We start from the raw sequence: 26,357 nt of genomic DNA, 5'->3' as shown, positions 1-26,357 counted from the left end.
TACCCGCAGAGCAACATAAAAACTGCTCCAGCCAGCAAATCCAGAGACAAATGACTAGTAAAGATTTTATAAGAACGCAGTCTATTTTAGCTTGTAGTAGTCTTCGTGAAATCTCGTTAACATTGGTTGAAACCTATTGCCACAAACGTCAAAACCGCAGAACAGCATTTCAACCAATAACAGAACTACAGTTCCCAGTTGTCACCGCGCCTTTTTCTACAGCAAACAAAGTACCGCATAGATTATACGCACACGAAGGGTTTATAAAGGAGAAAAAAAAAACATCACACTGTTATTATCCAAAAGGGGACACCTTCAGCAAGGATGTTGGCGATAAGGAGAATTGCAAAAACCAAAAAGATGCTCGAGTCCTCGCGTGATTTCACACTCCGGAAGTTAAAGTGGCACGAGAAAGAGAGCTCTCCGAGGTGCTGACACTGTGAGTAGTGATTGTCCTTCTTCTTTAGGCTACCTATCTATGTATTACCTGGATTCCTCTATTTATACATGCTCTACTTTTAACAACCATCTAAGGTAATCTAAAATATTTTTAACAGAATAATTGTGTGATAGTATTGCATGTGACAGACAAACCAAGCTTCTTCCTTAAATTGTAAAGTAATATATTTGTGGTAGAGTGAGACTGCCTGTCACAGATATGCTGAAGAGAAGCTGATGTTTTAATATATTCCAATTACATGTTTTTACTCACATCTGTCTGTCTGTTTCCCTCACACACATTCACATACGTTGAATTACAAGCAATGTTTCTTTTTGTTTTTTATCCTGCTAGAATTTAGCGAAATGGATGAAAATCCAGAGTCATCCTCCTGTATCACCACCACCCACAACTCCAGCAGCAGCCCCCCCATTAGTAAACCTGGCAATTCTCCACAATGCAATGGGGTCCCAGAGCACCGGACCCTGCTGCGGGTGTCTGAGTCCCATGGACTGCATCTCCTCGGTGTGCTCCGATCATTCAGGGAGCAAGGCTTGCTGTTTGACTTCACCATTAAGGTCCAGGAACGCAGTTTTCCCTGCCATCGCTGTGTTCTTGCAGCATGCAGTGATTTCTTCAGGTATCTATCTATCTATCTATCTATCTATCTATCTATCTATCTATCTATCTATGTATCTATCTATCTATCTATCTATCTATCTATCTATCTATCTATCTATCTATCTATCTATCTATCTATCTATCTATCTATCTATCTGCTAATGTTAATATCATGTGTAACTGTTTAGGGCTATGTTTGAGGTGGACATGCGAGAGCGTGGTGATGGTTCAGTGACGCTGGGTAACCAGTGTTCAGTGGCAGTGGGTTCCTTCCTGGACTTTGCCTACTCTGGAGAGGCACTCATCACTGATAGCAATGTAGACATGCTGTTTCAGCTTGCATCCTTTCTGCAGGTAGAAGTACAACTATTATAACCCACTAAACACCTTTGCATTCTTTTTCCATTCTTTCTGTTTAAATGCACCATAAAGTAAAGAAAACAAGGACCAAAGGGCCTGCTTTGTTTCTGAATTGGTTTCAGCCTCACGTATTAGACAGATGTACAGCTGTTGCTGAAATAGTGGTTTCATAAATAAGCTTATAATCTGAAAATACATAAAACTGGCTCTTTTTTGGTAATGGTTGTCACAACAGCTCTGTATATTTGGGCCCAGATTGTGTATGGTACACTGTATGTGTCTTTTCTCATATTGTCGGAATTTCTATCGTCAAGTTTAAGGCTAGTTTAGCCTGGCCCATATCTTCCCATTTTTTCATGAATTCAAATAATGGTACACCAAAGTTTTACATAAATAAAACTCTGCTTAGAGTTTTTTTTTCTTTTGTCCTCAGGTATCAGTCCTGTCTCGAGCTTGCAGTGACTTCCTAATAGGAACCATGGATCTTTATAACTGTTTGTCCCTCTTGTCCCTTGCTGAGGCCTATGGGTCATCCTCTCTACTCCAAAGTGCCAATGAGTTTGTGGTTCAGAACTTCTCTGAGCTTTCCAAAACCCAGGATTTCCTGGATATGCAGGTGATACTTCACAAGAATAACAACATTCTTATACTGTTTATTGCATACACATACTGCACAAAAAGCTTGAGGTGTATCTTCTAAGGATAGTAGAATAACAATTTTATAGTCGTGTCTTTAAGTCTCTGTAGTCCCTCCAGTCAATTTTCATCCTGACTATAAGTTATTTTCAAAGATATTACATTCTATTTATATAGGCAATTACTTAATTTTCAGTGATTCTTTTCCATCCATCCATCTTCTTCCGCTTATCCGCGGCCCAGTAGCCTAATCAGGGATACCCAGACTTCCTTCTCCCTGGACACTTCCTCCAGCTCTTCCAGGGGACACCGAGCCGTTCCAAGGCCAGCCGGGAGACATAGTCCCTCCAGCATGTCCTGGGTCTTCCCATGGGGCCTCCTCCCGGTGGGACATGCCCTGAACACCTCCCCAGGGAGGCGCCCAGGAGGCATCCGAAACAGATCCTCAACTGACTCCTCTCGATGTGGAGGAGCAGCGGCTCTACTCTGAGCTCCTCCCGGGTGACCGAGCTCCTCACCCTATCTCTAAGGGAGTGCCCGGCCACCCTGCAGAGGAAGCTCATTTCAGCTGCTTGTATCCGCGATCTTGTCCTTTTGGTCATGACCCAGAGCTCATGACCATAGGTGAGAGTAGGAACATAGATTGACCGGTAAATCGAGAGCTTCGCCTTCCGGCTTAGCTCCTTCTTCACCACAACGGACCGGTACACGACCGCATTACTGCTGCCGATGCCCCGATCCATCTGTCAATCTCACGTTCCGTCTTTCCCTCACTCGTGAACAAGACCCCGAGATACTTAAACTCCTCCACCTGAGGCAGGATCTCTCCCCTGGCCTGGAGATGGCAAGCCACCTTTTTCCGGTTGAGTACCATGGCCTCAGACTTGAAGGTGCTGATTCTCATCTCAGCCACTTCACACTCGATTGCAAACTGCACCAGCGCACGCTGGAGATCCTGGCTCGATGGAGCCAGCAGGACAATATCATCTGCAAAAAGCAGAGATGAGATCCTGTGGTCCCTGAACTGGACTCCCTCCGGCCCCTGGCTGTGCCTAGAAATTCTGTCTATAAAAGTAATGAACAGAACCGGTGACAAAGGGCAGCCCTGCCGGAGTTCAACGTGCACTGGGAACAGGTCTGACTTACTATTGGCAATGCGAGCCAAGCTCCTGCTCCGTTTGTACAGAGACCGGATAGCCCTCAGCAAAGGGCCCCGGATCCCATACTCCTGGAGCACCTCCCACAGGATGTCAAGAGGGACCTGGTCGAATGCCTTCTCCAAGTCCACAAAACACATGTGGACTGGTTGGTCAAACTCCCATGAACCCTCGAGCACCCTCGAGAGGGTGTAGAGCTGTTCCAGTGTTCCTCTCAACAACAGTGAGAGACCTATCCCCAACCCGAAGGTGCAGGGAAATGACCCTTTCATTCTAGGGGGAAAACTCCAACACGTGGCGGCTGAGCTGGGGAGCCCACACCAGCTCGCCATCTCTCACTGTGAGCAACTCCAGAGTAGAAGAGAGTCCAGCCCCTCTCAAGGAGCTGGGTCCAAGAGCCCAGGCTGTGCGTGGAGGTGAGCCTGACTGTCTCTAGTCGGTACCGCTCGACCTCCCGCACAAGCTCAGGCTCCTTCCCCCCCAGTGAGGTGACATTCCATGTCCCTAGAGCCAGTTTCAGCATCCAGGGATCGGGTCACCGAGGTCCCCGTCCTCGACCACTAGGCCCCTTATGGATCCTCCTGCAGGTGGTGGGTCCACAGAAGGATTCTTTTCATACCAATTCAATTGTGACATAATGTCCAACTGTCCCTGAGTCATGAACCTTGATGTACCTGTGTGATACATTGTTAGAGAAAAAAGCCTTTTTAATGGCCTACGAACTGTAGGAGGCATATTTATCAACATACTTCAAGCTTCTTGACCTGTCTCAGTCTGAGAGAGAAGACTTTACACTGAAATATTACAAATCTTTATCTTAATATCGTCCCACTCACATCACGTCTGACAGATTAAAGAATACATACTCAGTTTTTCTTGTGTTTCTTTCAGGTGAATGTGTTGGAGGCATGCTTAAGGTCTGATGCTTTAAACGTGTTTAATGAGGAGGCCGTGGTGATGTCACTACTTAGATGGATACGGTATGACCTCCCAGGAAGACATAAACTCTTGCCAGGATTGTTATCTCTAACTAAACTGCACCATCTGCCTGCATCTGCACTACAGGTAATGACACACTACATGCACTGAAGTTAGAATTGTATGCAGTTCATGGTCTTGTGAGTGGCTCATGCTTCTTGTGTAACCCTTTATCTTGTCTTTCAGACTTTGCGTGAGTCAGAAACTCTTCTCAGCAATGATGAATCGTGTCTTGCCCTGCTGTCAGAAGCCCAGAGCAGACAGAGTCAGTACAGTGGCCTACTTAATGATGCCAGACCCGCCACAGTGCAGAGTTACATCTACATCCATAAGACGGAGGAGAATGGAGAGGTCCGCCACACCTTCTGTTACTGTCTGGAAACAGATCAATGGAAAGAGCTGGGAACAGGGCATGGGGAAGCTATCATACCCGACCCACCAGGATCCTGCCTTAGCAGCTATGCTGAAAAGGTACATTGTGGGACAGAAGGTCTGCTGTTAAGTGCATGTGACCTTAGCGAAAAATGAAGTAATGTCAACTTGTGACTTCTCTGTATTCACTATACTGTAGCTCTAATGTGGACATAGATTGTGAACAGTTTAACCAGGGAGTGAATTTTTATCCCAGATAGTTTCTTTTAAAGATGTTTATAGCTCTCAGAGGTAATGGCATCCATTATTTCACAAGAAAAAAAGTAGACCTAGACAAAAATCAGTAAAATAAGCACCTTTTGTGCTCGTTCTTGTCTTTTTAGTCATTCTTTACATTTACTTTGGAACAGTTTTTGGAGTCTCAACCTCCATGTTTGTACTTTCAACAGGTAAGTGCAGGTATAAAAGTAGCAACACCTCAACAGTTTGGTGATGCAGACTATATCCCTTCCTAAGAGCAGGGAGTCTGCACACACTGGATCAGAGAAGCAAACTGAACTTGCACTCACTTACAGAGATTTGTACCTTATCTTATACATGCTTTATGTTTGCACTGTGGCCTCAGCTTTAGAAAATGTTCACCATCTTCTCTCTTTCCCATTGAATCAAAGATGTTTGTCACAGGTGGTTGTCAAGGGAACTGTTGCCGGGCAATACGTCTCCATGTGAACGAGCCATTCCATGATGCCACTGACAAGGTTTGGTGCTTCTGTCCTGTGACCCTCACATGCACAGCTGCACCAGCCATGCTGAAACCTCGGACCATGCACACAGCTGTAACCTGCCTGAACAGAGTGTATATCATTGGGGGACGGACCAAAGGATCTACAGGGTGTGCTCCCAATCTGCTGGAGGTAACACCATTTCCTTTATGTACAATTGAGATCAAATTATTGAGAGGGGCTTGTCAAATTCTGCTCTTTTCTATTCCACATTACAGGTGGAGTATTATGACCCACTGACCCAGACCTGGTACTCAGTCAGCCCACTGCCCACTGCCATCTTCTACCCTGAAGCCAGTGCTTGTGGTAGTGTTATTTATGCTCTTGGATCAGAAGTAGAAATCACAGACTCCTTCAACCCCTCACTGGACTGCTTCTTTTGCTATGATGCTCAACAAGACCAGTGGAGCCGCTTGGTGGCGGAGTTTGGCCAGTTCTTCCATGCTACGCTGGTTAAGGCAGTGTCAATTCATAATACACTACATCTCTGTGACCTGTCCACTTATAAGGTGAGTCAGTAGATGATTACTTGCAAGGTTGATGTTTTCTGAGCACAGGACTGTTAGGTAGATAAACAGAGTTTCCCTTTTACCATCTAGGTTTATAGTTTTTGTCCAGAAACCTGTGTGTGGAAGGGTGAGGGATCATTTGAGTGTGCTGGATTCAATGCTGGAGCAGTGGGTATGAGAGACAGAATCTACATCTTGGGTGGAGACTATTCACCTGATGAAATCACAGATGAAGTTCAGGTAAGAAAGAAAACTTGAATGTCTTATGCATAGAAGCTACCCTACTTTCACTTTTTCTTTTTGGCTGAGCTGAAGCTGTAAATCAAGGTTCCATTAGAGATGGTGTTTCCTCTTTTCTAATGGTTCTTGGAAGAAGTGATCAGTAGCTCACCAGATATTAATGGTAGCAGAATTTTCTTACTGCAGAAGTTGTAATTAAAACTTTTAATTGCAATATTAAAATTAAAAATCTCTGCACTGCATATATACAGTACACACTGTATATTAATAATCACCATTACTGTAAAGGATGTTAAAAGGACTAGGAAGCTTTTATATTGTGCACTGATTTAATCACGCTAATACCCTACAACAATATGTGATTAGAGGTTCAGAGACATGAGGGAAGTGTCATTACAGAGGATGGAGGTAGGAGGAGTATTAAGTGCGGCGGGCCCATATCAGGTGATGTGTCACCAAGTCTATTACAAGCTCAGGATGGTATACAGAGGACTGAGAGATAGAAGATAAACAAAGGGATGAAGTGATAAATGAGTGTGGATGTGGCCAGGCAAAAGCAAGAACTGATGAAGGAAAGGGTGAGGGAGTGTAAGTCAGGAAAACTGAGACAAACTGGAGAGATTGTTTAACAAGATGGAAGCAGGCAATCAGAGGTGTTGCTAAGATGTGGCCCTGCTCCCACACCTGTTATATTTACTTTCAGACATCTCACACAGAGACGTTTTTTCTCATTACCTATTCATAGCTTTAGAATTTTAAGTTATACTCTCAGTATGTTTTCTTGTTACCTGTGCAGGTGTACTACAGTGGGAGGAGTCAGTGGGAGGAAGTGGCACCTATGCCCAGAGCACTCACTGAGTTCCACTGTCAGCTCATCAGCTTCAACAGATACAGAGACCCATGGGATGACACAGCATGATACAGATCAGACAGACACCCACATGAGTGAGTGGATGTGCACGTGCATTACATGAGTTACTGATGAGTTACAGGAGTTACTGATCTTAGCAACTACCCATGATGAGTACCTGTTCGCTTTCAAAGTCTGAGCGCTTGATGGACAGCACCTAAAGAGAGAATGACAATCAGTTTGTCTTCAGCTAACACCACATCTCCTCTCACAGATCAGCATCTGCACTATATGATTCATTTATTTTTTTATTTAAAGAGTTGATCCTTAAATATGTATGAGTGAAGCACCTGCTGTCACAGGATGTTTATTGTGTCCATCTAAATATGGTCCCTCCCATGGAGGAACCCTATTGAGCAGAAAATTATTTCAGAAATACTATTTTAGTACCTTTTAGTAGATTTTTTTTGACTAATATGTTTCACATAGAAAATCCACTAAAAGAGGAACTTACAGTATCTGTAAATTGAACAGCTCTCCTACAGCTAGAATAGAATATCAAATATACTTTATTATGTAATATAATTGAAGATCCATTTACATAGTCTTCAGGAAAAGGTCAGTCTTTTCATAAATCTGGGGATTTTTCTGTTGGATTAGTTTTATTGATTTTGTTCTGGCAGCACTACACATGCCTCTAAAGGCATTTTGGCATGCATTTGATTTGAAAACCTTTTCAGCTAAATGTTTTTAAATATAATATTATTATATATACATATATTTTTAATTTCCGAAAAAATTATTGTATGTGCTGTTCTTCATAATTGGGGCATTTCCGTATTATTTTTGTGTATTTCTTTTTTTTGTTCTTTCCTTCAAACCTGATGGAGAGCTGTTATATAAAGTAAATTATTTAAAATTAAACAATTGAATCATTTCATATGGAAAATTTATAAGTGATCTAGGTGTGTTTTCACTATAAACAATCTGCCGTTATTCTGTTGCATGTAGCCATGCATGCCTTGTTTCTCCTTTCATGATCTATATATCAGTTCTATGTGACCCTACAATAGATCACCTGATATCTTTCTGCAATTGTTTTTCTTCTGTCAACAAGTGAAAATGTGCAGTTCTATCTTTGCCTGTCTAACATAAAGAAACATGCTCTGCCATTTCAGTCTGTTACCAAGTAGTCTGCTCAAATGTAAAGTCTCAGAATCAACCAGAAGAAAAATATGTTCTAATGCTTAATAAGTGTGTGTTGTTACATAGAAAAAGAGTCCGAGTACAAGAAATGAACATAAACATAGTGCTTCACTGTTTGTGTTGATGTCTTTTTAAAAACAGTATCTGCATTTGACACATTCATCACATCAATAAAAACAACAGTTGACAACAGTGTGGTTCAGTGTATCAACAGTCACTTGAATGACACAGTGACATAGACTACTTAATATATTACTGTTTATAGTGACATTGCAGTATTTTCTTGCAGTGATTAAAAAAGTTTCCACAGTGGAAAGCTAGCACCTTAAACCCCAGTTCATTTATTTTTATTCACCCTTCCATCTGTTTTATGATTTAACCTTTTGGCTCATGCCAGAAATTCAAGGCCACATTCACAAAATACCTCAGAATACACCTACGCCTCCAAGACTACTTTGTCATAAACAATTGGCCCTGGCTCTAGCTGTAACAGAATCACATGGTTTCTGATTTCTGATATGACTACTGCAGCTCTGGATCACACCAATGACTAAGCGTCTTGGTAACTCTTCACCAGCAGCCACATCAGCAGCACAGTGATTAAAACAACCATGAAGTTGAGGAAGAGCTCCTGTGTTGAGCGGTCCATGGTGGTATCACAGGCAGAGAGGATAGGTGGGGCTGCAAGACAGGAAGGTTGGAGATGTATTGGATGGTTTTTAAAGAGTTGGGGTTCCTTTTTGGACACTGATCCAAGATCTGAGAGGGAACAAAGGTGAGGACAAAAAGGAAAAAAAATCACTATTTTAGTGATTTTTATAGATTGGAGGGATCAGTCGCTTCTCAATTGGGTTGCTACATCTGTACACAGTCAACAGCAGAAAGATGGGACAGTATGTCCTCTTTTATACACACGTGGGACTTGAAGGACACATCAATATGCAGTCACACCCACAAAAAGCATATTTAATATATTACTACACACAGTCAGGTTATTGAATTACTTTTAGGAAAAGTTGTTAATGCACAGAATTATCACAATTGTGCAGTTCTCAGGTGCAGTAATCTAGCTCCTAGATATGACAACAAGATGCTAAAAAAATCAGATATAACCAGTGAAATGTTACTTATCTTTTTTTGTCTGTAATCTCACTATAAACAAACCTTTGAAACAGCAGTTTGTCCTCTTACTGGAGGTTTCTCTGTTGTGGCACTTCTTCTCTTAGCATCTATTAGCAGCTGATCTTCTTGCCGTTGCCCAGCCTTCTGTGATCACCAGAAGCAGAGCCCACTCCTAAAGTAGTCATCCTTAGTGGACCGCCCATGGTTCACATACACACAGACTGATGTCACACAGCAACTAACAACCAATAGAGTGTATCATTTTCCAACATCTCTTCCACTGGCATGTTTGTCCATACAGAGTGTCTCTCTCTCTCTCTCACAACACACAACCATGACAAACAGAGGAGGGACTAAGGGTTATTTATATAACATTATTGCTAATACTAGTTGGATTACAGTTGTTCTGAACACATTTTTCACATTGTCTGATTGATAAAGCAAGCAGTAACAATATTACTCAGTATTTGTGGAAGAAGTATGCACAGAGGTAATGTAGAACAACTGCTCCAAAATGTTTCATATGAGGCATATTGTATTTAAATCAGGTAATAAAGCAGGACAAACACAGTACAGCCCTTTCTGCCCTTGCACTGCTTTTACTTTCAGCATGTCTTTTTTGGATGACAACATGTCTGTTGTTACCTAAAGACACTAACAGGATATGTAGGTTACAGAAGAATGTACCACTTCTAATCAGTTTCATTCAGCTGAAGTGTTCACAGATAAATGCAGCCAGGCTTAATCAAAGTCTCTAAGTTGCAGACAGACTAAAGCAACAGAGACACTGATATACACACCATTATATAGTAATATCATCTGTGTCTTTTAAACAAAGTTTTGCCAAAAACCTACAATGTTCCCTGACTAAGTTTCAATCAACATGCATTTGCAAATACGCTTGTCTGCTTGTTAGATGAGAAGATGATACCTCTCTCTTGTTGGTGGAAAAAAACATGAAGGTACAGCCAACAGGCAATATTTAGCTGAGCATAGCACAAAGACTGGAAAAGAGCTAGTCTGGCTCTAACATAAGGTAGCAAAATCCACCTACCTGCACGTTGTTTTGTTTTAATTTAAAGCAAAGCCAAAAACTAGTTGCTTTCCATAATGTAGGGTCGCATTCAGTTGCTAATTTCTCAGTGCGCTCCCACTTGTTGATGTACTATAATGAAAAGTGAAAAACTGCCTGTTGCTATGAGTCAGCTCCTTTCCCAGCTCTGGTCTGATGATAAATTGGAGGGTTAGAGGTCTTGTCATAAATAAAAATTTAAAAATATCATGGCAGGTGGATGGATTTTGTTACCTTTGGACAGACCCAGGCCAGCTGTTTTACCCTGCTTCCAGTTTTTAGGCTAGCTGCTGACTGTAGCATTACATTAACCAGGCAGACATGAGAGTGTGTATGAATGCAGATTGCAAACATGCATTTTCATCTGATGTGGTCCATAAAAAAGATCTTACATAATTATAAAGTGGCGATTTATTTTGTTTTCTCTTTTGTGGTTGTGTAGACCCATCATACCTTTCCTTTCCCCCTCCTCAATGTCATGCTAGAGCTAGGAAAAGGGTTTTGACAGCTCATCTCACACTTGACAGCTGCTTAGAACGCTGTTATCTCTGAACTAGTGTTAAGCCCCCTTGACAAACACACCATCTCTTGTACAGGCAGAGGGGTCACACCAGGATAAAGTGAGTTTAGGCATGACTCGCCAAAACCTTTCCATCACAGGATTCCAAGGTCATTCCCAGAGGATTTAGCAGATCAAAACGGCTGTCATTTTATGACCCTGCTGCTGTGCCAACATTAGACCAATAGCAATTTGATCCAGGGAATCCCATTGTCACACAGATCCAGTGCTAGGGGTGATTGAATAAAGCAGGGTGATGTGTGCAGGCATCTCTGTGCAGGGCAGATCATGGCCTGCTTTGACAGCTGTGTGTGTGTGTGTATGTGTGTGTGTGTGTTTGTGTGTGTATCATATCTTTGCCATATTGTGGGGACTGAAATTTGTTTACACAGTGACTTGTGGGGGCTCTGCTTCCTCATGTGGACAAAATCCAGTTCCCCACCATGTAAATTACTAAATCAATTTCAAAGAGATGATTTGTTTTAAAGTTAGCATGATAGAAGTAGGTTAAGATTAGGGTAAGGGTTAGGGTTAAGCAGGTAGAGATTATGGTCAGGGTTAGGGTCAATCTCCAGGAAATTAATACAAGTCAATGTAAAGCCTCCCTTAAAAATGGAAACAAGTGTGTGTGTATGAGAAATAGAGAGAGAGAGAGAAAGAGAGAGGATGTGTGCCTGTGTTTAAGATATAAAAGTGCTGGCAAGCTTATCCTCTAAATCAGTGGAACGACAGAGGGTGTCAACAAGGCCTCAGAGACACCATTCCCCACATTCTGAATACTGTGTGTACATGCGTAAATTTCCGTGCAATAAGACTACTGTTTATTATTGAAAACTATCTTGGTGAGTTTCTTATATGCCAGCTGTCAGACTTTTATGGGAAATACAAAACAGTGAACAAATACAATCTCTCTACTGCAACTGTACAAGCAAATGTGCCATGATCCTCATTTTGTGACTTCCTGTTTTGGACTTTTATTTTGAAAGATCATGACAGGATCTGGTTTTGTTTCGTTCTGTTTCTTTTTACATTGACCTGATTATTGAGTTGACTCACCTGTGCCTTGTTTTGTCCCTCACTTTATATCCCTTGGTTCAGTCATTGTTTCTTTGCCAGGTTGTTTTTTGAGAAACCTATGTTCCATGCCTTGATTGCCTGATCCTTGCCATGTTCAACTCTGCTTGTTTTCTTGGTTTTGGACCTTTTGATCATGGACTGCCCTTTTGCTTCCCTGAGTTTAAGTTAAGTTATCTGCCTCTCTTTTGTATGTGTTTTCAGGTTTTTTTTCACCATGTCTTGTGTTCTTGTCTAGCTCCTTTTGTTCATGCTCCTTGTAGTTCATATTTTGCAACTCGTGTTCTTGTTCATGTCAGCCTGTCCATCAACACAGCAAACAAGAAGGGGCTCAAAGCCGATCCTTGGTGCAGCCCCACCTTCACCTTGAACTCCTGTCACCCCTACAGCACACCTCACCACTGTCTTATAGCTCTCATACATGTCCTGCACCACTCGAACATACTGCTCCTGGCTCAGCACCCTGTCATACGCTTTTTCGAAATCTAAAATGTTTATGACTAATATTTTCTTAGAAAATCCTGCAGAACATCATAAACATGTAATTTATATCATTTAGTCATACAATGGTCAAGTGTCCAAATGTAAAACTCTTGTAAAAACATCCATACAGAAATACTATTATAGGCAAGAACCAGGACATAAATACTTAGCTTAGAAGAGAGATGGGAAGCAGAACAATATTCCATCCATCCTTCCTTGCTGGATTTGAAAAATTATAAAATGTCTGACTTGTGCCATTTAAGGGCAAACAAGCAAATTTCAATTAATTTTATCTCATTATTGCATCACTGCTGTTGCTGTGTAATACCCCCCCCCCAAACATTCATACAACTTCATTCATCTGACAATAAAATATGTGTCAAGTATGAGATATAAAGCAGAAAATGTTAAATTAAGAAAAGATTTATTTAATTAACACAAATTATCCTGTGGTTTAGCCTGCACATTCTGTACAGTACAAATAGCTGGCAGTCAAAAATTATTTAGCCTAGACCTTTGCTCATTTAAAGTGTCTACATTTTTTCCACTGCAGCACCAATGATTGGAGGAAGGACAAAAATTAATCTCTGCTGACTGAGATGATACACACACCAGATGGATGCAGTACTCAACCTTGCTAAAATTTTGGCCAGTTGAAATTCTATGTTTGAACACCAGATCTCTTGGCAAAGACCTCTACTAAACTAGTGACTTATGTCCCTGTGCTTTACATACACACGCATATATAGGCATATAGGCAAATAGGCATATATGCATATGCGGTATGTGTGTCATTTCAAACAGATATTCAGAGAAGCATGTGTTGTTTATTTATTATTTATTTTGCCATTTCATCCCATCATTCTTATGCTTCATCATCTCCATGGGCAAAAAACATGCAGTTTTGTTTAGTATATTTCTGAAGTTTTGTAGTTGTTTTAGCACAGATGGCTATGTGGGTATATGTATAGAGTCCCAGGAGATCAGTATCACTATTTTAAACAGCAGGATCTGGAATCTTTATCTTTCCATCTCTGTCCTGCAGGCTCCACCTAATTGCAATACAATGATGCCAGCAACAGGAGTTTGGTCTCTGGCGACTTACCCTGCATTCCAAAGGGTCATGGCATGCCTCAGGGTACATAAGTGGCTCCATTCTACTTCTGACTGTTATGTTTCTTTTTCTGAGCTTGGCTGTGAGATGCCCTTGCGCACTGGCAGAGGAAATGTCTCAATAATCACCCATTCATAACTTTAAAGTAAAATTTTCACTTGATACAATGATGATGCTCATTCAACCACATTTATCCTTCATAAGTGCATGAATAGTTGATCTATTCTGTAATGTACTGTAAAGTTATACTTGTAAGATAAGGTTCAGTGTCTGTTTTTGTACCTTGGATGAAGCAACTGAATAACAGATCTCTCTACAAGGTCCAGCTTTTCATCATGACACACGATCTTTATTGCCTGTTGGATCACTCATCAGCTGCTAAATGGAGATAGTTTTCTCAACTGCTGTTTCCAAGGTCAAAAATGAACTTTGAACTTCACCTTTAAAGCAAACATAGAGAAGTCCTAAAAATGTTCAGAAAATTAAAATGTTTCTCTTCTTTAAGTCCATGTAAATTGTTGCATGTGCTAAATAGGACTGTGTGATATTGTATAATTTATTGTTTGAAAGCCCCAGAGCTACTAAATAAAAAATGTTCTCAACTATGTTTTTTCAGCATTGTACTGTATAAGGAACAGAACAGGAACAGTTAAGCTGTCTCAGGGTAATTTTTTACAACAATCTGTATTACGTGCTGTGAATGCAATAAACTAGAGGCAACACTTTAGTCCTGACTACGTTCCCAAGAAATTGAATCCAACTGGCATCTTGATGTGTCATCCAATGGCCATAAAAGAGTCAGGGGGTTATTAAACTGTTTTGAAAAACAAGATGAGGCAGTGTTGTTGTCAAGCCAGAGAGGGCAGCCATGTGCTCTCTGGCTTGACCAGCTGCTGTTTTTTAGATTAAACTGAGTATGTTTTTAAGGTGATAAAGGATTCCCACTGGCCAGAAGCTCTGCATGGCACTGTAATTACTAAGATGGCTAAGGACAGGTGATGGCTTCATTACATAACCCATTCGTGAATAAATGCACGCACACACTGGAAGACACTGACACACACACTCATTTTTCATGCTTGCAACCACAGATAAACGTGCACACGCATGCTGAAACACAAACCCACATTTAGGAGGGCTGTAGCATCATTAATCTGGCTGTAGAGAAATTCTTATGTCAGATCTAAACTAACTGGCTCCTTTGAGGGAGGGAGCAGACAGAGAGCAACAGCCAGGGAAGGCACTGCACCACAGACACATAAAATAGACAGAATGCATCGGTTACAATTTAGCACTCATGCTGGAATGTGACTGAGTCATTGTATCTTTGTATCTCTGTATACATTATCAACACTCTTTTATCCACTAGCATACAGTATCAGCTTTGATTAATTGTTGGATGAAAAACTTTAAACTGCTTATTGCCATGTAATATGAAAAAAACACACTCCCAGCTGCAAAATAAGCTAAATAATGTACTTTGAATATATACTAGATTTCATTACATATCAGTAATATTTTCTGTGTGCTAAACTGGCAAGCTAGCTTTGAATTAATGCCCAGTTTGCAATCTGCTCAATGCATTATGTCCGTGACTCTGCAATGTATTTTTGACAGTCAAGTCACAGTTAGGACTGACATTCATCTTATCAGATATTTAGCATTAGCTGGATGTAAAAGTAAAATAACTGCCAAATCTCTAGTCCAAGTCAAGTCCTAAGTGCAAGTGCAAGTCACCATCCATGGAGTGAAGTGCAATGATATAATATGAAGTATTGAATGTGGCTATCTTATTCTTTAGGGTCAGGTTAGTGGGGCCTATTAAATGACACAAGAAGCTTTTTGTCTGACACTTAGAGACATGGAGCATGGATTTGCCATCAGGGATGAGGTCCTGTATATTACAGCTACAAGGCAAAACACTAGTCATTTGTCAGACTTTGACATGGGATTAGAAGAGAGAAGAACAAAGTAGCTGTATACCACTGCTGATGTGTCCCAGTTGGGACATTAAACACCAAGAGATATGTATATAGATTGCCAGTGGGAGGTACAAAGGCCAAAAAGTATAGTAATGCCACCAGAAACTGACTAACAAAGCTTGAAATCATTTATATTTGTGTTACTAAAACATATTGGAGGAGAAACACATGAGCTGGGACAAGTGTAGAGTGAAACAAACAAACAAAGAAAAAAAAAAACAATAAAACCTTTTATATCACCAAATGCAGGTGAAATTTATTGTTGCAATACATTGCACTAATTGTTGGAAGATAGATAGTGACTGATAATGTTACTAGTTCTATTAGTGCTTTTCATGCTGACAAGTCAAAATATCTGCTCTGAAATGAATCATATTCATTTGAGAATGATAGTTAAACAATTGTAGTCAAGTATATTATCCAGGTTAGCAAGACTTATTCAGAAAGCAAAATGACATGAACAGCAAAGGATGGACAGATTCGGTCATGTACTGGTTGATTCTTTACTGGTTGATTCTCTACTTTTATGAATTCTGTGAACTTTATCTCATCCATTTGTTTTGAAGACACGGGTGTGACGTCTCTTTATAGCCTCGGGCCTACACCCCTGAAAATTACTTGAAATTTGTTGTCTTAGGTAGACAAAGTTATTTTCTATGTTAATAATTTTACATTTGATTATATACATTATATATATATATATATATATATATATATATATATATATATATATATATATATATATATATATATATATATATATATATATATATATATATATATATATACATATGAATATATACATATGAAATCCTGATGACTTTTATTTGTGTGATATATTTAAGAGCATCCTGTGTTGTCAGAAGCTACACTGACATTCTGTAATATTTCTACAAATGAAGAAAATCGTGAGATCATCATTTAAAACACGCATTAATCGCATGAACATTTTACATGCTGACATGAATCAAAAAGCGCTTCTATACGAGAACAGGAACTGCTCGTCTTTAGTATTTGTTGAACCCGGACAACGTAAGACGACGTACCATGGACTGTAATGTGGAAAGTAACGTGAAGGCCATTAAAAAGAGTAAAGATGAAAAGAAAGTTCTCCGAAAACAGATAAAAGCGAGTCACACTTTGCTAAAACATGAAGGTATCGTGACGGCACCGCAGCCCACCAAGGTAAATGATAACTCTAAACTGACAATAGATCAGCTGTCATGCAGAGCGAGCTAGCTAATAGCTCATGTAACAGTTACAGCACCTTCTACTTCTTTAAATGTCATATTTAGGTTTTGCAGCTGGTAGACGCAAAAAATACAATTCACAGCTCACTTCGTACAAAAGTAGTCTGCTGTAAACACAACATACAACTGCAAATGATCGTGTGTAATCTATGATTGATCAGGCTTCACTTTCCTAGTCCCTCTGTAGCAAGCTGCAGAAAATCAATGAAGTTAATAAATCCGTACATAAAACATTTGTTCCTGGTGAGCCTATTGCGTCTGGCCGCAAGTTAATAACACGTGGGAACGAATTAATTAATGCGTGATCACGAGACAGTGATTGTCTGGCTTTGAGATCATATGTTGCACTGTTTTAGTCTAGCTTTAGGAAAAATAGGTAGATAGATTAAACGAATGATATATTTTAGTGTGCTTATTTTCTCTGCATTTGTAATATATAAACATTTCCGGACTACAGTTGTAGCCGTGTGTTGTGTACTGTTATCATAGTTACTGGCATTAAAGGTGCTGGGACACATATTTGGCATTTACACATTTTGCTTTTTATTTTGTTGTAGTCTTGTATTTGGTGTTTCAGTTTTGAATGTCAGCTTTCCAGCTGTTTCTGTTGTTAAACTTGCCTATGTAAAATCAACTGATCTACCTTTGTCTCCTCCTCAGAGTTTGGTGGTGGCTAACGGCGGCCTGGGTAACGGTGTTAGCCGAGAGGAGCTTTCTGCAGTGCTGAAAGAAATGGGAGAAGTAGAGACCCTGGTCATGCCACCTCACAAGCCCTATGCCTTTGCCACATTCAGGTACAGTTACTGCATTGAACTTATTCAATGCGTTTAGGCAGTATTAAAGTTTAAATCTCACACAATTAATCTTTTCAGATTAGAGGAGAGTGCTCGGAAAGCCCACACGCACCTGAATGGACAAAAGCTGCAATGTGGAGAGAACAGTGTCACGCTCTACCTTAGTTATGTCAACTCAGGTACATGGCTTAAACACTGGCCTGCACACACATTAATGTGAGACTTGTTTGTAACCTTTATTAACATATGCATTCATGTAAATGTTAATGTGTTTTGTTCTGTAGATAATTTCTTATAATAAACATACCTTTGCAGCCACTAATGGGAACTTTACTCTATATTCTGTGTGTGTGTGTATGCAGTAATCTGTGAGGAGGAGCTGTCTCTTCATTTTCCAGAAGGATTAGTTTTATTAGAAGATTTTGTGTCTTCAGAGGAAGAGGCTTTGTTGCTTGCTGCTATAGACTGGTCATCCACTAATGATGTCGTCACTGGTAAGTTCTGACTAAGTTCATTATGTTTGAGTTATGTTTTAAGTTCATTTCATTATGTTCACTCAAAAACTGGATCATGAACTCGAGAGTCTTTAACACAGAACATCTAGAAATTAAATTTAAAATAAAATATGTTTAAAAGTTTGTTTTGCACAGAAGCAATGTGTCTTTTACAGCAGGCACCGGCAGTTGCAAACTGTGCACTCACCATTTTAATGAGTCATGACGAATCCCATTTAGATTTGTACCAATTTAATGTATTAAACTATTCTGCATAATTTTGACAAGAAATAAAAAAAAAAAAGCAAGTTTTGTCTGTCTTTTTTATACCTTTTAGCTCAAAAAGCTTTGAAGCATAGAAGAGTCAAACATTATGGCTTTGAATTTTGCTATGACAACAACAACATCGACAAAGACAAGCCATTACATGCAGGTAGGCTTACCCTGTTTTTTATTATCCACATTTTTTTTTTTTTGCAGTCAGGGTTTTATCTGTCATATTTTTCTGTGCAGTGCTGTGCTTTTCTCAGCTGTGTGTTTTTAGACTCTAGCAGCAGGAATTGGCAAAAATCATAAATCTTCAAATACTCCACTGCTGTGATAATTATCATCTATTAGTATCCCTGCTGGGATATTTAATTAGTTTATTAAAAATGTAGTAAAACATTTCTGCGTTTCTATTTCCACAGTTTACTGAACAGTGTGTCATTATGTACTAATTATGTATTCTGTCATTGTAGTAAGCAAGAACACGTGATTATAAAATTATGAAGATAAAAATTAGGAAGATCTAACAGAGAAGTTTATGAGTATGTGTTTGTCTGTATGCAGGTCTACCTGTGGAGTGCTTACCTGTTCTGGAGCGGTGTCTGAAGAACGGACACATCATCACCATGCCAGACCAGCTGACTGTCAACCAGTATGAGTCTGGACAGGGTGAGTTTTTATGTCTTTAATAACGTTGTTTATCAAAAACAGGCTGAATAAATTGATAAATGTTAAAGATGATGAATCATTAGATAACAAGTTATCAGCAAGGCTATGTAAATAATAATAACAGCAGCTCAGCAAAACATAGAACAACTGCAGGGTAGGATTTTTTTGTGTGGGTATGTGTATTAGCACAGCACATTTAATGATTTATCCCACAAGGTGGCAGCAGAAATCTTTCCAGAATGCATCCATCTGGAATTTTAAAGTCCTAGCTTCTTGTTAGTTGTTTGTTAACAGAATTACAGCAGTGGCTTTAAGATGATGAGATGTTATTGAGATTTTTTTAAGGGTAAGTACAGAAACTCAGACTGCTTTAATGTCCAAATGATTTGAGTTTCACACGTCACAAAATGTTCAGTGATATTCACCAAAAACCCTAATAAAGTTCAATGATTTCAGTGAAATTTAAATACTTTCATATTATACAGAAAGTTTTATTTTTATAGAACATTGATGCATTTCAACTTTTACCTATTTTAACTCTACATGTATGTTTATAATATTTCCAGGTATTCCTCCTCATGTGGATACTCACTCTGCCTTTGAGGACACCATCCTCTCACTGAGCCTGGGGTCAAAGGTAAGATGTCCATCATTCAGTGATTTAAACATTTTATGTTCTTAACTTAGTATGGATATATGGTAATATTTGGCCTTTGGTGTTATTATTTCATGATTCTGTAAACTGCTTTGAACTCCTTTTGTATGCAGTTATATAGATTTAAAAATAGAAAATGAATTTTCACAATCTGTAGAGTACATTCTATGAATGATGTCACACCAGCTGTTCGAGAGAAATACTTTCTACAGATCTGTGGGTATAGTCATTTAGCAGACTTTATAATTCAGCAGTCAGCTTGTGTAGCCATTGTCGATCAGCAGTACTCAAGGCCTGTTCATTAATAATGTTTGTTCACATTTTCGTGTGAAGGGGTGATGCAAAGTTAAAGGGTGATCTAAATAAAAGTGTATGTGGCTTTTTTTCTGTGTGCCTTTCTGTGTCCTGCTTTGATCAGTCAAATTAATTGTCACTTCACTGATCAGCATGATTCATCTGTCTGAAGAGGGCACAGCTGTCAGCAATGAGTGTGTGCAAGTGTGTGTCCTTGTAATTTTTCTGAGAACATTTTAGCAATTTGCTTACTATGTCTCATGCTTTTGTCTCTCTCTGACAGACTTATATACTTTCATATTCTCATGCTCAGCCAGGTGTCATGGTCATTTTGTAATAAATTTTGAGCTACAGATTTTCTTACAAACTGTAGAGATTGCTGTCTCCTTGACTATTCCAGGTGTAACTAGATGATGTGACCTGGCACTGGCTCTGGTTGAGTCTCTGCAGGGTGACTGCTGTAGATAAACGCCCATCTGGCCCTGCTTGTCTGAAACGTAGGGGCTCTATTAGCAATCATCTGTCACGCCATCTGTCACGCACACAGACTGGTAGACAGTGAGTGTGTGAGTGCAGTGTATTCTTTTCCCTAGCTCTTTGGCAGAGATATTGAGTCACAAAAAGTGCCATGTTATATCAGGTGGTAAAAACAATGTAGAGAAAAAAGGCATACATGTACTGAATAGATCCTGCCAAAAACGATTCATTGATCACAGATGAAATGTTGGAACATTACAAGTCCATTTTCACCTTATTCAACTCAGGTACAAATTTTTGTTTGACCACAATTAGATACTACCTGTACTTGATTTAAGTACTTCCAAAAACTAAAATTATTATAACTGATTCTGTTATTCCTTATTAAACCTATGCAAACTACTTAATCCAAACTGGTCTTCTGTAATTATATTATTTTAAACAACATAACTAGATGTGTCCATGTATGTGTGCATTTGTATGGCTATACTTTGTGAGGACCAGTTAAGGTATAGGTTGATCTTAGGCAATTAGTTATGATGGTAAAGGTCAGGGAAAGGGTCTAGGGGATGCATTATGTCACTGAATGTCCTCACAAATATAGAAGTACAAGTGTGTTTGTGTACATGTACCATTGTGTTTGTGTGTGTGCAATTGATAAGCAGTCTTGTTGTAAAGTATTGCTGCCAGCAGCAAAATTGATTTAGTCACATTCCAACAATTTCATTGATTGGCTAATACTCCTCACATGGGAAAAGCACATTTCTGTCTGTCACCTGTTCTGTGTGTGTGTGTGTTTGTGTACATATGAGATCATATTCAATTGTAGTTTGAGAAAAAGAGCTGGTCATTTGCTGGTGTTGCATGTACATCACTCTCTCACAGTCATACACAAACACTTATGTGTCTCTCTCTGTACCTTACACACACACACACAGACACACACACCCATGCTTTGACTTCACAAAATCCAATTTTCCTGCTGTCAGACGTTGGAGAGATGCAGTTTGAAATTGTGTAGATGTAATTTCCCAGCAGAGCTCATGCTGTTATACGCTGTAAGGAAACATTAGGATCAAACACCAACGCTGAAATGGAATGAATCAGAGTGGGTTTTTTTTTTTTCTGGTTGACGTCACTCCTTTAAATTTCATGTTTGGAAAGTGTAATTTTATAAAAATATTCTAACAATTGTTGACTTAGTTTTCTTGTAATGGCTTATATTCGTTTAGTCACAGCTGGCTACCCACTCGGTTTTTAGTGCCACAACAATCCCTGCCCTCATATTATTCCATAGAAAGTTCATTCCACTGAGTTCCATGCAGCCAGTTATACAGATTCAAATTTTGGTAAAGGGAACCCTAGTATTGGACAGTATCGGGGGTAACTTTCTGGCTTGTGTGTCTGATTTTTAGGTTGTGATGGAGTTTCGACATCCTGATGGTCGTGTTGTTCCTGTGGTATTGCCAGGACGGAGCCTTCTGGTGATGAAGGGAGAGAGCAGATACCTCTGGACCCATGGGTGAGATGAGCTGTGTCAGATGGATTAGTTTTTCCTGATAGGAGTCAGTTTAACCTGACATGAACCTTGAGATGATTATTAAGAGGAGTGGCTGTTCCTTTTTTTTAAACTTTAATTTCATTGTAGTAGAGGGCAGGAAGGCAGGAATACAGAATTTACTGGCCTTTCTCTGGGCTTCATAGAGTCTGCCTGCACACTTTGCAGATTTGAATCCCTTCACACAAAAAGATAAAACCCTCTTCTGGCATTCGCAGCAACTATAAAGATTAGTTATTGTCAGGTCATGTATGACAGTCAGCAACTCCTACAGTTTTCTCTATCTTCTCTATCTCACCAGGATTACCCCTCGGAAGTTTGACATGGTGCCATCTTGCGACCCACAGTCCTCTGCTGATATAACACCTGGCCTCAGGACCAATAGCAATCTCACATTAAGCAAAAGGGACACTCGCACTTCTTTCACTTTTCGCAAGATCAGGCATGAGCCATGCCTCTGTGGTGAGGCTGTTTGTGTTCATTGTTTTTACCTTGTAAATCCACCTCTGTATCAACATATTTAATATGAACATGATACACAATCTCATGGACACATTTATCAAAATCACATCACTGCAGCTTGACGGAGCATATTTTTAGCAGCAGCCACTGGGGGAATGAGCCTGTGATATTTTGCATTCTTTGTGACATAATCTGCCCAGTGAGCATACACTTTGATTCTGTAAATATGAAGAATTGCATCATATGAATTACAGAGTAGGCAGTTTGACTCCATTCAGAGCCAGTTACATTTTTGCTTGAAAATTTAAACTTTGAATTCTCATAAACATTGCAGATTATCACTTAAAAGTGATATGATGGTAATGAAATTGAATGTGGAATAGCTGGTCAGGATAAAGTTCCTGTAGAGGAATGTAGTGGATGTGTAGGTGTGTGTGTGCCACCCTTTGTCTCACCATTCAACCCTCTACCTTCTCCCTTTCCCCTCCCTCCAGCCTTCCGCTCTGCCTGTGACAGTCAAGGAGCTCCTACAGCACCTTCACCCTCTCTGCCATCTCCCCCCTCACTACCCTGTTGCCATGCCGACGCAGCCCGTCTGGAAGAGGAGTATGTGCACCGGGTGTACAACGCCATTGCCTCCCACTTCAGCAGCACTCGCCACTCCCCCTGGCCTCGTGTCTGCCACTTTCTTTCCTCACTCCCAGCTGGCGGCGTGCTGGCTGATGTTGGCTGTGGAAATGGGAAATACCTGGGTGTCAACACAGAAGTGATTGCAGTGAGTGTCGTCAGATTTTATTATAATGTCTGGAATCCCTGTAGGGAAATTTCCTTTTTTCAATCCATTTTTATTGCTAGGGTTTCTGAGATTATCATCACTGTGAAATGCCAGACATTTTCATAACAGTCACTTATATATAGAAGTGTCACATAACATGTTATGACTGCAGGGACTGTAGCACATAGTCAATCAGCAAATCAGTTGCAGCAAATGGCAAGCAATGAGATGGAATAACTCTGCACCTACCTCAGGCACAAGTAGAGGCTCCAGTGGATTCAGATTCAAAAGCCACAGAAGGCTAATCTCTGTTATAAACCACACTTTAACACAAAAGTTGGAACAAACTTTGCTGCCTTTTGAGAAATAATGTGATGTTTTGTGGAAATGTGCTTAATTGGTTTCTCAGAGTGAGATGGGAAGTTTTCCATAACTAGATATTTAAAAAAACATATTTCCTCAGCAGACATCTATGTACTCTTCATTTAAGTATATAGGTAATGCTCTTATTTAATACAGTGAGTTCTACATTAGAACAGGCTTTAAATCCATCCACCAAAACTAAAGTACAGGCAACAAAGAGCACAGCCTCAGTGCTCAGCTTTCTCATAAATGTCAAATGAAAAGGAGTAGCCATGTCAAATCCTCAGCATCCTCATGCTCCTCTCTGCTTCAGAGTGAACTGAGGGAGAAGACATAGGCTTGCATCTTTACACTTTCCTTAAGCGAGGGTGGTCATGTGGGTAATGCTTAGGCACTACAGCAAGTCATATTGTTCACATGAATGCAAGTATCTGTAGTCAGTCTGTCCACATACGGTTTAGGCTGTATGTATTTTAAATAAGCTAAATAAACTCCAAAAATACACCTAGGGTTGATGTCCCTATTACTCAGCCCTGTGTTCCTCTTACTCCAATGTCTTGTGGTTGTCATTATTTGCATTAGGTTGGTTTCTATGGTAATATCCTACATCTTCTGCTTACGTATGTGCACAGGGATATTCATGTTTGGGATTTGGATGTGCATGTAAGCAGCTTATCCTGACTCAAACCGTAGCCATGATAAATCATCACTGAGAACATTGTGATCACGACACACATTAACTTTCTAAATCAAATCTCCTGGTTTTCTCAATCTGTTTTTCTCTTTTAAATTTGTTGTATTTCCTCAGCACAAGCTTTTTTTGTTTTCCGTTTCCCCCTCTCCTCTTCTCATACTCTCTCCTGTTACAGATTAACATTATTAACGTTCCTAGCATTAATTAAAATGAAAAAGCTTGACCTTTGTGTTTTGTGTGTCAGTAAACACATTGAGCTTCTGTGTGTAATTGTGCATATGTGCAGCATTTCTCACCATGTCCTCATCACCTCCATGTCTTTTGGGAAGAGATCCTATGAAGCTTGATTTAATTGCTTCCTGGGACAAAATGTGTTAAATAATCATAAGTGATTCAATCCAGTCAACCCTTTCTTTTCTTCCTTTTACATTTATTTAGCTGCACTTTTTCTTTTTCTCCATATTCTGCATTTCTGTGCTTTCCTCCATCTGTCCCTTCTCCATTTTCCCTTCTTCTTTGACCACTGATTTTTCTGTTGTGCCTGTGTTCCTGCGTGTGAATGATTTTGTCTTCAGGGTGTTCTTTTTCTTTCCAGGTGGGTTGCGACCGTAGCAGCGCTCTAGTCCAAATCTGTACAGAGAGGGGTTTCCAGGCATTTGTATCTGATGCTCTAAGTGTCCCTCTGCGAACAGCCGTCTGCGATGCCTGTATATCCATTGCTGTCATACACCACTTTTCCACACAGGTATATACACTACATGGGCACACAAAGGATAACAAGACTGTAATGCATCACTAGATGGTCCATCAGTCTGTGGGCATCATAAAGCAACTTTTGAAGGATCGATGGAACGATTTTAGGAACTCCTGAATTAGAGCTTCATTTCAAAACACCATAGTCGAAAAACATTGTATTGTCTCGTTTGTTGAAATATTATGCTTCAAATCAAGTGATCCATCACTTTTAATCCACAAATAGACTAATTTGCCCTCACTTAGCATGCTCTCTTAAGTTCAGTTTCTCATGTTTTCAGTTCTTTTATACATGAATAAAGGAACTTAAAACCTACCTCCTGTAGATGAGCATTAAAGGAACTTAAAACTCAAAACTCCAGAAACTGAACTTGACACTTTGTGTTGTAGGAGCGTCGGCTGGCAGCAGTGAGGGAGCTGGTGAGACTGTTGAAACCTGGAGGTCAGGCACTCATCTATGTTTGGGCTTTTGAACAAGAATACAACAAGCAGAAGTCCAAATACCTGAAAGACCAGAACAAACAATGTCCTGAAAATCAATGCTTAATTTTTGACACACCAGAGGACAGCCAGGAACCTAATGGGGAATCAGGTAGCAATAGCATTGGGTGTTTAAAAGACAACTACAAACCTGAAGACAACATACAAGATCCTTTCAAAGTGACTGATGGTAAACTTGGTGTGCACACCAACCGCACAGCCTTCAACACCCAGGACCTTTTGGTTCCGTGGCATCTGAAAGAGGGGAAAGGACCAGGCAAGGGAGAATCAGGAGAAAATGGGAAGATGGATAAAAGGAAAGGGAAGTCCAGCAACTCCTGCTCAGCCTTTAGTTTGAGCTCCAAAAATATATTTGATTGTAAACATGACCAAAATCCAAGTTGTGACTTCAACATATCTTTTCGATCAAGTCTTGATATCATTGATGCCACTCACAGCCCACACTTTAAACCCAGTCCAGGTGATGACACTACACAGACATCCAGCTCTAACCGAAACTCTGAGAACAATGCAGCGCCCGTCTTCCACCGCTACTACCATGTTTTCCAGCAGGGGGAGCTGGAGCAGCTGTGTGGTCAGGTGGCTGGAGCCAAAGTGCTGAGCAGCTACCATGACCAGGGAAACTGGTGTGTTATATTAGAGAAGGACTGAGGGAGATGAATTTCACTAGTAATACATGTCAGGACAGAATCCGTACAAGATCTACAGTGAACCATGGCTATTAAAGTGGTGTAAACTTCACTTTGTTTAAATGATAATGGAAAAAATAAAGAGAGAAGTGTAGTAAAATAAAGT

At 40.0% G+C, this 26,357-nt stretch overlaps 3 protein-coding genes across 3 annotated transcripts; 2 read left to right on the top strand and 1 right to left on the bottom strand.

The window, feature by feature from the left end:
- Window positions 1-306: 306 nt before the first annotated feature.
- Window positions 307-7,224, top strand: kbtbd3 (kelch repeat and BTB (POZ) domain containing 3). Its single transcript, XM_026299288.1, has 10 exons — window positions 307-439; window positions 794-1,079; window positions 1,249-1,414; window positions 1,854-2,036; window positions 4,105-4,278; window positions 4,378-4,662; window positions 5,235-5,477; window positions 5,564-5,854; window positions 5,945-6,094; window positions 6,891-7,224. The coding sequence occupies exons 2-10, from the start codon at window positions 805-807 to the stop codon at window positions 7,011-7,013; spliced, it is 1,890 nt and encodes a 629-aa protein (XP_026155073.1). The 5' UTR covers window positions 307-439; window positions 794-804; the 3' UTR covers window positions 7,014-7,224.
- Window positions 7,225-8,257: 1,033 nt separating this feature from the next.
- sln (sarcolipin) lies at window positions 8,258-10,500 on the bottom strand. Its single transcript, XM_026299289.1, has 3 exons — window positions 10,327-10,500; window positions 9,315-9,510; window positions 8,258-8,909 (listed from the first exon to the last, which is right to left on the bottom strand). Exon 3 carries the CDS (start codon window positions 8,797-8,799, stop codon window positions 8,701-8,703), a length of 99 nt encoding a protein of 32 aa, XP_026155074.1. The 5' UTR covers window positions 8,800-8,909; window positions 9,315-9,510; window positions 10,327-10,500; the 3' UTR covers window positions 8,258-8,700.
- A 6,086-nt stretch (window positions 10,501-16,586) lies between these two features.
- alkbh8 (alkB homolog 8, tRNA methyltransferase) lies at window positions 16,587-26,303 on the top strand. Its single transcript, XM_026299424.1, has 12 exons — window positions 16,587-16,741; window positions 17,467-17,600; window positions 17,679-17,779; window positions 17,963-18,094; window positions 18,432-18,527; window positions 18,926-19,030; window positions 19,597-19,667; window positions 21,872-21,978; window positions 22,316-22,476; window positions 22,971-23,251; window positions 24,904-25,053; window positions 25,452-26,303. The coding sequence occupies exons 1-12, from the start codon at window positions 16,604-16,606 to the stop codon at window positions 26,211-26,213; spliced, it is 2,238 nt and encodes a 745-aa protein (XP_026155209.1). The 5' UTR covers window positions 16,587-16,603; the 3' UTR covers window positions 26,214-26,303.
- Window positions 26,304-26,357: the final 54 nt, after the last annotated feature.

Source organism: Mastacembelus armatus, chromosome 13 (assembly GCF_900324485.2).
Source record: "Mastacembelus armatus chromosome 13, fMasArm1.2, whole genome shotgun sequence".
Taxonomy (NCBI): domain Eukaryota; kingdom Metazoa; phylum Chordata; class Actinopteri; order Synbranchiformes; family Mastacembelidae; genus Mastacembelus; species Mastacembelus armatus.
Note: the sequence above shows the minus strand (reverse complement) of the source record. Positions and strands in the feature narration are given on the sequence as shown.